Genomic DNA, 17,257 nt, shown 5'->3' with positions numbered 1-17,257 from the left:
TATTAGTGTCCCAAAAGCACACTTCAAGAATCAGCAATTCTTTGATGCATACTTCTAACCTATGAGCCATAATCCTGAATTCATCTGCTTGTTATTCTCTTCCTCAGTCAATCCTTACTACTTTAACATTGTGAAGTAACATGCATTTTTTAAAACGTCCCTGTTATACTTCCCCTTTAAACATTAATGGCTCTAAATCAAAAGACCTTCTCCATTATCAAAGTTGGTCTGAGTATACAGTAAGTGTTGGTGAAAGATGTAGGTAGAAAGAACAGAAATACTCAATATTCAGTTCCCATGATACCGTTTGAGGAGCCGATAAAAGCAAATACATGAAAGAGAAGCTAAAGAGAATGAGCCATTGTAACAGCACTGAACCTTATGAATAGTATCATCAACTATTTCCACTTCTGACGTAGATACCAGTGAAGGTGTTGTTTCCTGCTGTCTGCTGGTCTGGACTTCACTCTCCCCTGCATTGTTGCTTCTTTCACAGCTTCTGCTGCTGTTGGGCTGGTCTGTGTTTCTTTCCCTGCCTCCTTCCTTCCTTTTCTATGTGATTCAGCCACTTATATCTTGATCACTTGGTCTGCTATATCTGACTTCAGTCACTGTGAATCAGCTCCTTTTCCTACTGCTCTGCTGATTTTGGATTTAGAACATAGAACACAGAGCAGTACAGTGCAGGACAGAGCCTTCACCCCGTTATCACTGTGTCAAAACCAATACCAATCTAAACCAATCCCGTATTCTCTACCGTGTTCACATGCCTGCTTAAATTTCTCCTAAATGTTGCTATTGTATCTGCTTACATCTACTCTCCTGGCAGCATGTTCCAGGCTTCTACCACTCTCTGCGCAAATAGTTTGCTTCACAATTCTTTAAACTTTCCCTGTCCCACCTGAACCTATGCCCTCTAGTATCTGACATTTCTATCCTGGGGAAAAGACTACCCACCCTACTTATGCCTCACATGGTTTTATATACTATTACCAGTTTGCTCCTCAGACTCTGAAGCTCCAGGGAAACGCTCTGATGGTTAAGGTTTCAGTTGCTGTGGTTCTGGGTTCCACCACTTTTACCCTTGAAGTTATATCTGGATTCTCTTTGCACAATTCACACTGAATAACAGTGGCTGAAGCCAGATTCAGCAGACCAGGTGAGAAAAACATAAGTGGCTGAATCCCATGGAAAAGAAAGGAAAAGAGAAGGGAAAGCAGCAGAGACTAGCACAACAGCACCAGAGGGAGATTACAGAAGCAGAATCAGGGTTATTTTCATTGGCATGTGTCGTGAAATTTGTTAACTTAGCAGCAGCAGTTCAATGCAATACATAATATAGAAGAAAAAAAGTAATAAATAAATAAGTAAATGAATTACAGTGTACAGCACGTGTATTGAATAGCTTAAGCTGACACAGCTGAGAAACAGTGAAGAGGAGAGTTAAGCCCAGATCAATAGAAAGCAGGAGGGAAAGGAAAATTTAGAGATTGATTCTAAGGAATGGCCCAGACTTATGGTGATGAGAGCTTTAGAGACAGAAAACCAAAACAGGATAGATTAAGTGTTCCCTCTGATATTGGATGCAACAAGATTTGGAGTAAAGTGCTCAGTAAGGCCATGTTCAAGATAACAAAAAGTGAAAGATATTTGCAGACAAAATGGGGTTGCAGAGACAGAGCAATAAAGGGGTACGATAAGGATAGCTATGTTGAATTGTATACATTGAGCAATGGATGCGAGTGGTGTTTATTGAAGGATAAACTTCAGATGAGAGCGATCTAAACCAGGATCCAGGAGAGGGTGTGGTGAGCATTTTGGTGGTTGAGCTTGCATGTGAAAAGCTGGAGGTTGCTTAGGAGAAGCATTAATCATGAAGGTAACCTCCCTTGATGATGGTGGATTTCAAACACCAAGGTGGACAAGGTTTGACTGCCAAGGACATTGAAATGTGCATTCATTGCAAACACAAAGCAATGACTGTTTATTCCTCTCCGTAGATTCTGCCAGTTTGTTTAGCTCCTCCAGCATTTTGTGCATGTTGCAACATTGAAGAGAAGTTTGGGTACGTACCTGGATAAAAGGTGGATGGTCCATGAAACCAGGTGTGAGCAGATTGGATTAGGCAGAAAATAGGTTGGTACAGACTAAATGGGCTGAATGGCTTGTTTCTATGTTGTAGTTAGAAATGGAATTGGATGCATATCGACTCTGTAAGGGTTTGCTGACCATTATTTCCCTCAAGGCAAAACCTAACATCATGAATGCCTGTGATGCTTCACTCCCAGATAAGCTCAATGCCTCTTATGCAGTCTTTAAAAGGGAGAATAAACTACACCTGTGAGAACCCCTGGCACCTGGTGATCCTGTGATCTCTGTCTCAGAGGCAAACATCAGAACATCTTTCAGGAAGATGAATTCTCACAAGCTGTCTGGCCATGATGGTGTACCTGGAAGGGCTCTGAAAACCAAATCCAAGCAACTGATAGGACATCTTCGCTCTCTCACTGCTGTAGTTAAAGATTCCCACCTGCTTTCAAAGACTGACAATCATACCAGTGCCCAAGAAGAGCAGAGTGAGTTGCCTTAATGACTATGACTGTGATGAAGTGCTGTGAGAGGTTGGTCATGGCCAGAATCAACTCCTGCCTAAGCAAACACCTGGACCCACTGCAATTGGACTATCACTGCAATAGGTCTACAGTGGACGCAGTCTCGCTGGCTCGCCAATTGGCCTTGGATCACCTGGATAACAGTAATGCCTACGTCAGGCTGCTGTTTGTTGATTACAGCTCTGCGTTCAATAGCATCGCACCTTCAGTACTAATAAACAAGCTCCAAAACCTGGGCTTCTGTAACTCCCTCTGGAATTGGATCCTCACTTCCTCATTGGGTGGCCACAGTCAGTGCAAATTGAAGTGAACATCTCCTCCTCACTGACAATCAACACTGCCGCACACCAAGGATACAGCTCCGTCATGGGCACTTAGCCTCCCCAGCATCGAGGACATCGGCAAAAGGCGATACCTCACGAAGTCGGCATCCATCTTTAAGGATCCATATCACCCAGGACGTACCCCCTTCTAATTGCTACCATCAAGGAGAAGATACAGAAGCCTGAAGACACAGAAGCCTGGTTCTGCTCTTTTCTCTCTTCATGCACAACCATGTGGCTGGGCACAGCTCAAATGCCATCTATAAATTAGTCAATGACACAACTATTGTTGGCAAAATTTCAGATGATGACGAGGGGGCATACAGGAGTGAGGTAGATCAGCTGGTTGAATGGTGTCACAACAACATACTTGTTTTCAACATCAGTAAGACTTAGGAATTGATCGTGGACCTCAGAAAGGGAAAGTCAAGGGAACTCACTTCAGTCCTTATCCAGGGATCAGTTGTGGAAAAGGTGAGCAGTTTTACGTTCCTGGGTGTCAACACCTCTGAAGTTCTAGACTAGGTCAAACATATTGATGCAATTACAAAGAAGGCACAACTGCAGCTATGTTTCATTAGGAGTTTGAGGAGACTGAGCAAAGGATGCCACCTATCAAATTTCTACAGTTGTAATTTGGAGAGCATTCTAACCATCTGGTATGAAGGGGCCACTGCACATATTCAGAAAGAGGTGCAGAAGGCTGCATATAGAACATGGAATAGTACAGCACAGTACAGGCCCTTCAGCCCTCAATGTTGTGCTGACCCTCAAACCCTGCCTCCCATATAACCCCCCACCTTAAATTCCTCCATATACCTGTCTAGTAGTCTCTTAAATTTCACTAGTGTATCTGCCTCCACCACTGACTCAGACAGTGTATTCCACACACTAAACACTCTCTGAGTAAAAACATTCCTCTAATATCCCCCTTGAACTTCCCACCCCTTACGTTAAAACCATATCCTCTTGTATTGAGCAGTGCTGCCCTGGGGAAGAGGTGCTGGCTATCCACCCTATCTATTCCTCTTAATATCTTGTATACCTCTATCATGTCTCCTCTCATCCTCCTTCTCTCCAAAGAGTAAAGCGTAAGCTCCCTTAATCTCTGATCATAGTCCATACTCTCTAACCCAGGCAGCATCCTGGTAAATCTCCTCTGTACCCTTTCCAATGCTTCCACATCCTTCCTATAGTGAGGTGATGAGAACTGGACACAGTACTCCAAGTGTGGCCTAACCAGAGTTTTATAGAGCTGCATCATTACCTCGCGACTCTTAAACTCTATCCCTCGACTTATGAAAACTAACACCCTATAAGCTTTCTGAACTACCTTATCTACCTGTGAGGCAACTTTCAGGGATCTGTGCACATGTACCCCCAGCTCCCTCTGCTCCTCCACACTACCAAGTATCCTGCCATTTACTTTGTACTCTACCTTGGAGTTTGTCCTTCCAAAGTGCACCACCTCACACTTCTCTGGGTTGAACTCCATCTGCCACTTCTCAGCCCACTTCTGCATCCTATCAATGTCTCTCGGCAATCTTCGACAATCCTCTACACTATCTACAACACCATCAACCATTGTGTCATCTGCAAACTTGCCAACCCACCCTTCTACCCCCACATCCAGGTCGCTAATAAAAATCACGAAAAGTAAAGGTCCCAGAACAGATCCTTGTGGGACACCACTAGTCACAACCCTCCAATCTGAATGTACTCCCTCCACGATGATCCTCTGTTTTCTGCAGGCAAGCCAATTCTGAATCCACCTGGCCAAACTTCCCTGGATCACATGCCTTCTGACTTTCTGAATAAACCTACCATGTGGAACCTTGTCAAATGCCTTACTAAAATCCATGTAGATCACATCCACTGCACTACCCTCATCTATATGCCTGTTCACCTCCTCAAAGAACTCTATCAGTCTTGTTAAACACGATCTGCCCTTCACAAAGCCATGCTGACTGTCCCTGATCAGACCATGATTCTCTAAATGCCCATAGATCCTATGTCTAAGAATCCTTTGCAACAGCTTTCCCACCACAGACGTAAGGCTCACTGGTCTATAATTACCCGGACTATCCCTAATACCTTTTTTGAACAAGGCGACAACATTCGCCTCCTTCCAATCCTCTGGTACCATTCCCGTGGACAACAAAGACATAAAGATCCTAGCCGGAGGCTCAGCAATCTCTTCCCTCGCCTCATGGAGCAGCCTGGGGAATATTCCATCAGGCCCCAAGGACTTATCCGTCCTAATGTATTTTAACAACTCAAACACTTCCTCTCCCTTAATATCAACATGCTCCAGAACATCAACCTCACTCATATTGTCCTCACCATCATCAAGTTCCCTCTCATTGGTGAATACCGAAGAGAAGTATTCATTGAGGACCTCGCTCACTTCCACATCCTCCAGGTACAGCTTTCCACCATTATCCCTAATCAGTCCTACCTTCACTCCTGTCATCCTTTTTCACATAATTGAAGAATGCCTTGGGGTTTTCCTTTACCCTACTCGCCAAGGCCTTCTCATGCCCCCTTCTTGCTCTTCTCAGCCCATTCTTAAGCACCTTTCTTGCTTCCCTATATTCCTCAATAGACCCATCTGATCCTTGCTTCCTAAACCTCATTTATGCTTCCTTCTTCCACCTGACTAGATTTTCCACCTCACTTGTCACCCATGGTTCCTTCACCCTACCATTCTTTATCTTCCTCACCGGGACAAATTTATCCCTAACATCCTGCAAGAGATCTCGAAACATTGACCACATGTCCATAGTACATTTCCCTGCAAAAACATCATCCCAGTTCACACCCACAAGTTCTAGCTTTATAGCTTCATAATTTGGCCTTCCCCAATTAAAAAATTTCCTGTCCTCTCTGATTTTATCCTTTTCCATGATAATGCTAAAGGCCAGGGAGTGGTGGTCACTGTCCCCCAGATGCTCACCCACTGAGAGATCTGTCACCTGACCCAGTTCATTACCTAATACTGGATCTAGTATGGCATTCCCCCTAGTCGGCCTGTCAACATACTGTGATAGGAATCCATCCTGGACACACTTAACAAACTCTGCCCCATCTAAGCCCTTGGAACTAATCAGGTGCCAATCAATATTAGGGAAGTTAAAGTCACCCATGATAACAACCCTGTTATTTTTGCACCTTTCCAAAATCTGCCTCCCAATCTGCTCCTTGGTATCTCTGCTGCTACCAGGGGGCCTATAGAATACCCCCAATAATAGTATCCCTGACCAGTAATGCCACCCCTCCTCCCCTTTCCCCCCTCCCTCTCTATTCCTTTTAAAGCACTGAAATTCAGGAAAATTGAGAATCCATTCCTGCCTTTGTTCCAGCTAAGTCTCTGTAACGGCCAGTACATCATAATTCCATGTATGTATCCAAGCTCTCAGTTCATTACCTTTGTTCCTGATGCTTCTTGCATTGAAGTACATGCACTTTCGCCCTTCTACCTTACTGTCTTTACACCCTTTATTCTGCTTCTCTTTCCTCAAAGCCTCTCTATATGTTAGATCTGGCTTTACTCCATGCACTTCTTTCACTGCTCTATCACTCCGGGTCCCATCCCCCTTGCAAATTAGTCCACCATGGGCTCGAGCCTCCAATGCATCAGGACTTCTTCGAAAGGTGATGCCTCAAATCAACAGCATCTATCAATAAGGTCCTCCATCACCCAGGATATGCTCTCTTCTCATTGCTACCATCAGGGAGGAGGAACAGGAAGTTGAAAGCACACTCTGAACTTTTTAGGAACAGCTTCTTCCCCTCCACTTCTTCCTCCAGCATTTTGTACGCGTTCCTCTGGATTTCCAGCATCTGATGAAACTCTTGTATTTATGGACAAAGTACCATTGCTTAATAAGCTAAACAAAGCATTTAACAGTACTGTACTTAATAACTTAGGGTATATTGAACTAGATACCCCAATGAAGGTGGTGCACAGCTACATACCAACACAGTACAGGACAATGAACTGGGGTCGATCTGTGGTCTTAGTAATATATGGATCTATTTCTTTTAGGACAATGACCCACCCTCCCCCAGCACTACATATTGATCTGTTGTCTGCGCGTGTGCTGTTGCCTATGCAAGTGCAATGTTCCCTCTCCCTCTCGCTGCAATGTGAATGCACCAGTTAAAGCCACCTCCAGCGCCTGTGTTTTTATTTAATTGATATGTAGTTGTGCACAGACACAACAAATTGGTGGCAAGCACAAACCTGAATATCAGAGAATATCACCAACTGCACCAACAGTTACAGGATGAAACAGTGAGAGTTTAACAGCATGAGAAGGCTGTCACAGACGTTAATAAACGTGAGTACAGTAACAGTGAAAGATGCGCTGAATTTAAAGCGAAAATAATGAGGTACTGGCTTCGCTCAGGATTGTACTAATAAAAGCTGGAGTTGTATATTGCGAGGGTTGAACTGTATTGTAACATGAACAATGTGGAGAAGCAACATAAAGCCCCTACAGTTCTTAGCTTAATAGGTCCAAAGTACAGTCTCTTTAGTAACCTGGTAACCCCTGAAAAACCAGCAAGCAAGATGTTTGATGAAATTGTTGCAATTTTACAAAATCACTTGAGCCCTAAACCACTGGCAATAGCAGAGAGGTTTCGACTTTACAAAAGGGACCCGTCAAAAGGTGAAAGTATTTCTGAACACATTGCAGAACGGCACAAACTTTCCCAGTACTGTGACTTTAGAGATGTACCTTCTGGTGCATTAAGGGACAGGCTTGTATGCGGCATGCATTGTCAAAGCACTGAAAAGAGGCTACTATCCAAAAGAGACCTAACCTTAGAATGGGCACTGACCATTGTAATATCATTGGAGACTGCAGCAAAGGATGCAACAGAACTACAGAAAGGGATAGAATGTGAAATGCACAAAATGCCCCTGAATGGTGCAAAAAGACAAAGATGCTCTTGATGTGGCAGATCTACCCGTGATGCAAATGACTGTTGGTTCAAAGAAAAAGCCTGCAGGAAGTGTCACAGACAAGGACACATAAAGAGAATGTGCAAGGCAGACAAGAAGTACAACTGAGTGAAAAGTCCCAAATCCAAAACTAAGCAAATACATGAAGTTACTAAAGGCAAAATGGAATCAGACAACATAGAATCTGGCAAAGGTGAACTCCCATGCCTAGAATTACATAGTATAATTGAAGCAGATCACAGAATCATTTGGACCACAATAGACGTGTCTGGCGTAAAACTGAAAATGGAGCTGGTTACAGGGTCAGCTTTGTCCATAATTCCAGAAGCTAACTACAACAGACTGTTTTCTGAGAAGACCTCAGTGATGCTAAAGACTTACACAGGTGAAAAAGTGTCTACCAAAGGCAAACTGAAAGTAAATGTGATGCATGGAGGCCCAACACAACAGTTAGGCATGAAGGCCAGAACTGAGCCAGATAGAACATCAACACCAAGATTCCATAAAGTGCATTCAGGGCCTTGTGCACTACGTCCTAAAGTGGATGCTGAACTGCAGAGCTTGAGGGTGTCTGAAATTCTCTCCAAGGTTGAGTGGAGTGATTGGATGATGACCACTGTCCCAGTGATCAAGAAAGGGAAGGCTGGAGCTGTCTGCATAGGTGGGGATTTCAAAGTGAACATTAACCCAGTGCCGCATATTGTGCAGTATCCCCTGCCACAAATAGAAGACATTTTTGCATCTTTGACAGAGAGGCAGATGTCACAAGCCTATCTGCAAATTTAGATTGAGGAGTCAAGCAGGAAGTTCCTCACAATCAACACCCACAAGGCACTGTTCCAGTATAATTGTCTCGTCTTTGGCATCGTATTAGCTCCTGGAATTTGGCAAAGAGCAATGGGCCACGTGCTCCAAGATATCCCATGAACATAGTGTTACCCTGATGACAGCATCGTGACTGGCAAAAGTGATGAAAAGCACCTCTAGAACCTTGGTAAAGTGACTACCAGGCTGAGTGAGTACGGTCTGTATGTGAAGAGAGAGAAATGTAAGTTTTTCAAGAATGAAATTGCATGTTGTGGACGTGTCATTGACTAGCATGACTTACATAAATCACAAAAGAAGACTGAAGCAGTGCTACAGGCACCCAAACCAGAAAAGGTCTCAACTATGACCTTAGTTGAGACAAACTTGGGCCTTGTAAACTACTACTGTTGGTTTCTCCCAAACATTGCCACAGTGCTGCACCCATTGTACACACTGTTACAGACAGGAGCAAAGTGGAAATGGTCAGAAAGATGTGAAAGAGCATTCAAGGAAGCAAAGAGACTAAGAACATCCGATGAACTACTCACCCATTATGACCCATCTCTGCCTATCAGACTGGTGCGTGATGCATCCTCTTGTGACATTGGAGGCATTTTAGCGCTCATTATGAAAAATGGATTTGAATGTCCGATTGTGCTTGCTTCAAGATCACCGACGAGCACAGAATGCAACTATGCACCGATCGACTGAGAGGCCCTTAGTCTAGTATAAGGAATAAAGAAGTTTCACCTCTACCTCTACGGACACAAGTTTACGCTAGTGACAGATCACCAGCCCCTGTGTCTATTTTCAATCTCAGGAAGGGAATTCCAGTGATGACTGCTACCCAGTTACAACACTGGGTACTATTCATAGGAGCCCACTCTTATGACAAGGGTACTAAACAACACAGCTACTCTGATGGCTCGTCATGTCTTCCAGTATTGGCAACTGAAGAAGGGAAGTCTTCATACTGTGACCAAGCAGAAGAATCCCACACTGCATTGGTGGACCAGTTGCTGGTAATAAATTCCGAAATACAAAGGGAAACCAGAAAGGACCCGACATTGTCAAAAGTCTACGAAATCATGATGCAAGGATGGCCAGCTCATGGTTACACTATGTTTCAGTGAGACAAGAGCAACTGTTGGTATGTCCAAGAACGCTGATGTGTGGATCTTGTTTTGAGGTTCCTTCTAAACTTCACAGCAGAGTGTTAGAAAATCTGAATGCAGGACACCTGGGTACAGTCAAGATGAAGAGTCTCACCTGGAACTAAGTGTGGTAGCTAGGAATAGATGGACAGACTGAAGACTTTGGTAAAAGCTGTTTTGCATGTCAAAAAGTTCAAATGCACACCCATAGGCACCATTACACCCTTGGAAGTGGCTATTGCCACCTTGGGAAACAGTATGTATTGACTTTGCTGGGCCATTCATAGACTCGTGTTTCTGATTGCTGTGGATGCTAATTCAAAGTGGCCAGAGGTTACACCAGTGAAGTCAACCATCTTAGCAAAGACTGTCTCTGCCCTGAGGACTATCTTCACCAGACACTGCTTACCAAAACAGATTGTGAGTTGCAACAGAACACAATACATGTCAGAAAAATTCAGGCTTTTCATGAAGACAAATGGCATCAGACATTTCAAGTCAGTTCCTCACCACCCAGCAAATGAGTGAGTTAGCTGAAAGGTTTATCCAAACCTTCAAGAAGTCCATTGAAGTGATGGACAAAGAGGACATTCCTCTACACCACAAGGTAGACAACTTCCTTTTCGTGTATTGGATCTCTGTTCAGGCGACGACAAATCAAACACCTGCAATGCTGTTCATGAGTAGGAATCTGAGATCTTGCATTGACCTCCCGAAACCAGTTCTATAGAAGGAAGTGAAGAAAAAACAATTCAGCCAGTTGCCAAGTGAAGCAGCAAGCAGCTTTGAGATTGGACAGGACATCCTAGCACATGAGTACCGAGAAGACAAGTGGACATCCGGTAGGATAGCTACAAGAACTGGACCACTGATGTACACAGTGAATATTGGAGATCAGACTTGGACACATCATGTGGACCAGATACTGGATGCTCAACCAAGGAACACACCCAAGCCGATTGCACCCAACAAAATGGACACGTTACAGTCATCAGACTTACCTCTCAGTGATGATCATGTCACTGACATTACATGGGAAATTGAGAACGTTCTCTGAGACAAGACACCTACCAAACCTGATGCCATTCCACAGGTCTGGAGGTGCTATCCTGAAAGAAACAGAGCGCCACCCAAAAGACTGAACCTTTAAAACTGTGAAGTTAGTTATGGACTATAATTGTGAAAGCACATTTATTTGAAATATGGGTTTATGAAAGGGAAATTGAATGTTTTGTATATCTACAGTTATATGTTGCATTAATCTAAAGGGGGAGGTAGTGCAATGTACTGATCAATTTCTTTTGGAGCAAAGACTTCCCTTCCCCTATTAGCACTACATATTGATCTGTTGTCTCTGCTTATGCTGTTGCCTACACATGCGCTTTATTCTCTCTGTCTTGCTGCAATGTGAATACACTAGTTAAAGCCATCTCCCACGTCCATGATTTTATTTCCATGATTTTATTTAATTGGTATGTAGTTGTGCACAGACACAACAGGGGGCATTCTAACTGGTTGCCCCTGGTATGGAGGATCACTGCACAGGATCAGAATAAACTGCAGAAATTTGCAAAACTCAGCCAGCTCCATCACGGGCACGAACCTCCCCAGCATCAAGGACATCTTCAAAAGGCGATGCCTCAAAAAGTTAGCATCCATCATTAAGGATCCACATCAGCCAGGACATACTCTCTTCGAATTGCTACCATCAAGGAGGAATACAGGAGGCTGAAGACACACAGTCAATGATTCAGGAACAGCTTCTTCCCCTCTGCCATCAGATTTCTGAATGAACAGTGAACCCATGTACACTACCTCACTATTTTTTGCTTTTTTTTGGCTATTTGCACTATATATTTAATTTAAATTTTTAAAAATATATTTCTTTTTGTAATGTATAGTTTTTTTGATATTACTATGTATTGCAATGTACTGCTGCTGCAAAATAACAAATTTCACGACATATGCCAGTGATATTAAACCAGATTCTGATTGTAGTAGTGCTCTGTGAACCTATGACTCAAAAACATGGGATTTTACAATCAGCCTAGAGTCTAACAAGATGTCATGGCTGAACACTGTCTGATTGATTTAAAATTAACATTGCAAGGGGGGCTGAAAATGCCTGCGTTATATTTAGCTCTAAATGAATGACAGTACAGGGCCACTGAATCTAAAATAGTATCCCACAGGACACAGATCTTTCTTCGTACTTCATTGCCTTCTGTGGAATGTTCTATATATAACACCTTTGCAGCACTGGAACTAAGACAATTTGTTTTGCATTTGGTCTGCTTTAAGAGTTCTTTTAATATTTATGCTCTCTTATATGTTAGCTCCATGCTTCTCTAGATGGGACCAGGCTTCCAGAGGCAGGGATCAAGCCATAATCTATAAAGAGCCATTGGATACAAAAATGCATATTTCACCTGGTTAGTTACACAGTGCCTTGTTCTGCCTGATGGCTGATATTAGCAGAATTTCTTCACAGCTTGTTGTAGTCCGAAGATGGATACAGTATTGGGACTGTATTCATTGGGTACTGCTTGTTTTTGAAGCCTACTTCACACTGAGGCAGCTAATTTAAATATTTTTTATGTTAGATGGCAGGGTCTCTGGAGTAATTTAACAACGAGGGCAGCTGTTAAAATGATGAAAATACTTATAGAGCTGTGCCCAGATTATTTTTGAAGGGTAGCAGTATGAATGGGAAAAGCGAATGGGGTGCGATATCTAACTGATAGATTCCTTTTTGTAGACACTGTTCTTGCAGGTCCAGGAGCAAAAGGTGGTGATTTATGAAGAGAAAAGCCTCACAAAGGGGCAGAAGGCTGGAGTTAATAATAAAGTTGGGAAAATGGTGCAAATTAATTGCAGGTTTCTTTTGATGCTTCTGTTCAAACAGACATACTTCACGTAGAGCAACAAACAATCTGCTGGAGGAACTCAGCAGGTCAAGCAGCAGCTGTGGGAGGGGGAAGGAATTGTTCATGTTTTGGGTCAAAATGCTGCAACAGCTCTGGACATGTGCCACAACATTTGTCACTAAACCAATTTTGTTTCATTGTTATTGGTGGGATTGGCTGCCATATTTCCAAACAGTGCCAACACTAAAAAAAAAATTTATGTTTGTTCTGTGTCTCAGGTTAATTTGTTATGGTACTCATGCTTAACAAAACTCTAGTGATTTTGAATGTATGAGTAAGATCAATGGTAATAGGTAGACAGAAGCACAAATTCCTCTAGGTCAGGGGTTTCCTACCTGGAGTCCACAAACCCCTCAGTTAATGGTAGGGGTCCAAGGCGTAAAACAGGTTGGGAACCCCTGTGCTAGGTACTCTTCCTCACCAAATACTATCCTAAATTGAATTGATTTAATTTTCCTTTCATCAATGCCAGGTAATAGTCTTGGGGATTCTGTACTTAACAGCACCGTTGAAGAAACATCTACATTTGGGCTATCATGGTTCCAGAAGAAAGGTCCCAATCCCATTTAACAAGTTGAAAAGAAGAGCAATCGGTACCAATCTTGCTTGCAGAGCCAATGTTAATAACAAAATGCTATAAAGAACTCTGCTTTCTCACTGATTAAGCACTTCAGTTGCAGAGTAAAAATGTGAATTAATTGTCTGGTTGCACAGGGTTCTTGAGTTTTACTATGAAACAAATATGACAATCTTTTACTGCATTTCACAAAGAAAAAATAAATACCGCTCTGCATTCACATATACGCATTCCTAAATGGAGATTTTCTGCGTATGTTAATAGTGGGTTTAACCTTTAGGGCTTGTAAAAAAAATCTATTGAATATTAAATAGTTACCAACCGTATGGGAATGTTTGTATTGGCTCCGTAAAAACATCTGACACAATGGTTACAGGGATACGCCAGACCCAGAGAAGGTCCTCCGGAAATGCTGTGACAATACTGGTGATCAGACCAGGGTTGGACTGCAAGTCAGAACTCGGGTATTTAGCTCTCAGCCTGTGCAATAGAAACCAAACACAACACAAGAATATGTGAGAGAAAAGCGGGAGAGAGAGAGAAGGCTGAATAAAAAATTACTTTGCATACAATAAATAAAATGTTTTGTTACGTTTTGTGACGCTCTGAAGTAGGCAAAAGAAATAAAATAGCTATGCATGTTCTCATATGTAAAATATAAGATAAACAGGGCAGCAAGGTAGCATAGTGATTAGCGTAACAGTATTACGGCGCCAACTCATTTCCGCCACTATCTGCAAGGAGGGTATATGTTCTCCCTGTGGCAGCATGGGTTTCTCTGGGTACTCCGGGTCCTTCACATTCCAAAGACGTACAGGCGACTAAGTTAATTGGCTACATGGGTGGTGCAGTTTTGAGGTCTGGAAGGGCATGTTTCTCTAAAATAGATAAACAAGAAGGGAAAAATATGGCAAATGTATCTCATGTCTTACTCTATCTGTACAGTGAAAAGATGGGCTACCTTTCATGATTATAATAGCAGAAAATGCTGGGGATGTTCAGCAGGTTTTTGGTGAAAGGTCTCTGATCTGAAGCATGAAGCCTGTTCCTCTCTTTACCTGACCTGCTGAGAGGCCCCAGTATTTTCGACGCTTTCTCTAGATATTCATCATCTGCATTTTTTTTTGCTTTTCAACTATGCTTATAGTTACTCTTCCAAAGAACTGTAAGCCTTAGGGGTAGCAGTGAAGAGTGAAGCTCCAACAGGATTTCAAAGTTTAAAGGCATTTTAAATTATACCATTTTACTGTGAAGTTTCAAGTGCTGGATTCTATGATTAATTTTTGCTGACCTTGCAAGGATTTTCCATCAATTCACTGAAACACCATGTGTTAAAGTTCCCTTTCCCCATCCTCTGCACAGTTAAAGAGTAATCCAACTTCGAGAAATATTGTCTTGTAATTCAGCAGAAAACTGACTGATTATAATACAACTCTGTGTCTACCAGAACAGGAGGAGCAGACAAAATAAAAGATGTTACCTCTGTAAACTATCTGAGGGCATAGAGGGCAATAAGATCTCACAGTGGTTGGCAAGTTGCAATGAAGTCTAATTGTAGGACTGATTACTTATATTAACGAACTCTCTGTTAATTTCCATTACTTTCTACATTAGTTTGGAGTGCCAGCATTAGTTTGTATTATTGATGGGGATGTATTTGCACACTGACTTCTCTGCTAATGATATACATATTAAAATGAGGCACATAATTAAGCATTGAAAGAGATTGGTATTTCAGTCTCACACCAGGACATGAGCAGTGACCACAGATGTAAATGCTGCTGTGTTTCACCTTGCACTGTCCACCAAGGATGATGACTAGAATCTGACGTTTTGGCAGTTTGCCATTTGTTGCTAGACACAAAAAAAGATTTTCTAGTTACTGGATTTAATAGAACAGAAGAATAACACATGCAGAGCTGCAAGAAAAGGGAGAGGACTGATAAGCAAACTTTCTGGGGATCGAGTAGGATAATCTGGAAGGTGAAAATGAGTATTCAGTCAGATCAGCCATGCTTTTATTGAAGGGTGGAGCCACTCCTAACTTTGATATTCTTATGGAATTATTTCAGTGCAAAATCATGAGACCTGTAGCATATGGGATTACCCAGTGTGTTTTTTGACTCTACCTGAAATAGCCAAGAACGTTTTTAAAATACGGCCAGTGGCCACTTAGTTAGGTACCACCTGTATACCTGCTTGGTATGCAAAGATCTAATCAGCCAATCATGTGGCAGCAACTCAATGCATAAAAGCAGACAGACGCTTTCATGAGGTTCAATTGTTGTTCAGACTAAACATCAGAATGGTGAAGAAATGTGTTCTATGTCACTTTGACATTAAATGATTGTTGGTGTTAGGTGGGGTGGTTTGAGTACATCAGAAACTGCTGCTTTCCTGTAATTTCACGTAAGCAGTCTCTAGAGTTTACAGATAGTGGTGCTAAAAAAAATCCAGTGAGCAGCAGCTCTTCAGGGGAAAACACCTTGTTAATGAGAGAGGTCAAAGTCAGACTGTTTCAAGCTGAACGGAAAACAATGGTGACTCAAATAACCACACTGCTACAACAGTGGTGTGTAGAAGAGCATCTCTAAATGTACAACCTTGAAGTAATAGTCTACGGCAGGAGAAGACCATGAACATACCCTCAATGGCCACTTCATTAGGCTCAGGAGACACCTAATAAAATGGCCACTGAGTGTACATTATAATAGATTAAAATGAAGATGTGGATTATTTGCATCAGTGGAAAGGAGAGGACACTTGACTAGACCTCATCCAAACACAATAAGAACAATGACAAGTGTCTTTCCTAACCTCAGGAACTCCAATTACTTAACAAACACTCAACAAAGTCAAGCTGGTGACATTTTAAGGTGGGAAACTCGGCTGTTGATTTACATAGAGTGAGATCCTACAACTATAATCCATTACTGACCTGATGATCTACATTAGTGGTGCTGAGGTTTGTGCATCAGCCCCTGGAGGGAGACGTGAACTACAACAATCTCGTGAGTGCTACCAAATGAGCAATCACCAAGAGCTGTGCGTTTTAACTATTTTTCTTATTATTTGCTTTGCAGCAAGGTTCTGTTCCATGTTGGTGCAAAGTGAATAGAAAATATTTTTGGCTTTTTTAAACTGCATCAATGTGCTCTTCTCATTACTACTATCAGACAGGAGACTCAGACTTAAGGATCTTCCTTTTCGCTATCAGATGCCTGTCTGGTCCATGAACACTACCTCATTATTCCTTTTCTTCTGCACTATTTATTTAACGTGTAATCTATAATATTTTCATATCTTTGCTCTGCAATGCTGCGGCAAAACGACGACGTTCAAGTTGTATTAGATAGTGATGTTAAACCCTGGTTCTGGTACTGTTATCGGCTGTTTGGGGAGAAATGTGGCTTTGACTGCAGTCACAGGCATTGAACACCATTTCCAAAATTAAGTTAAATACCTTTGAACTTTTTGTAAATGAACATTGAAAGTGGAGATTGCGGTTCAAGTGCTGAACATTGCATTTTTAATCTGTGTGGACAACCCTGAACTTATACCACAATTTACTATGCTGGCCCTACCAGAGTCGAATGAGAAACATGCTATGAGTTTTCTCCTGCAGCTGTTGACCTAGGAATGGTGACACAACATTTTTTTCCCTTTCAGTCCTACATCTTTGAAAGCGTGATTGTTTTTTTTTGGAGTACAATTGATATAATTTAGAACACTCAGTTCTGTATTTTTAATCAAGTTTCTCTGTTGCACCACTGACATAAATTCCACGATGTTTGGGGCGTAGCAATTTGGTTGGTGTAGCAATTAGCATAATGCAATTACGGTGCATTAATTCCTGCCTCTGTCTGTAAGGAGTTTGAACATTTT

The 17,257-nt window shown here is 42.2% G+C and overlaps 1 protein-coding gene across 2 annotated transcripts in view; it reads right to left on the bottom strand.

Annotated features, from left to right (window-relative positions):
* The window catches only part of LOC140186823 (phosphatidylinositol 3-kinase C2 domain-containing subunit gamma-like), a 273,036-nt gene that overhangs the window by 230,437 nt on the left and 25,342 nt on the right, over window positions 1-17,257 (bottom strand). For both annotated transcript variants that reach the window (XM_072241431.1, XM_072241430.1), the window contains one exon: window positions 13,695-13,852. In XM_072241431.1, the coding sequence (XP_072097532.1) occupies window positions 13,695-13,852 (158 nt within the window). The remainder of the gene's footprint in view (window positions 1-13,694; window positions 13,853-17,257) is intronic.

Source organism: Mobula birostris, chromosome 23, assembly GCF_030028105.1.
Source record: "Mobula birostris isolate sMobBir1 chromosome 23, sMobBir1.hap1, whole genome shotgun sequence".
In the NCBI taxonomy this organism is placed as follows: domain Eukaryota; kingdom Metazoa; phylum Chordata; class Chondrichthyes; order Myliobatiformes; family Myliobatidae; genus Mobula; species Mobula birostris.
Note: the sequence above shows the minus strand (reverse complement) of the source record. Positions and strands in the feature narration are given on the sequence as shown.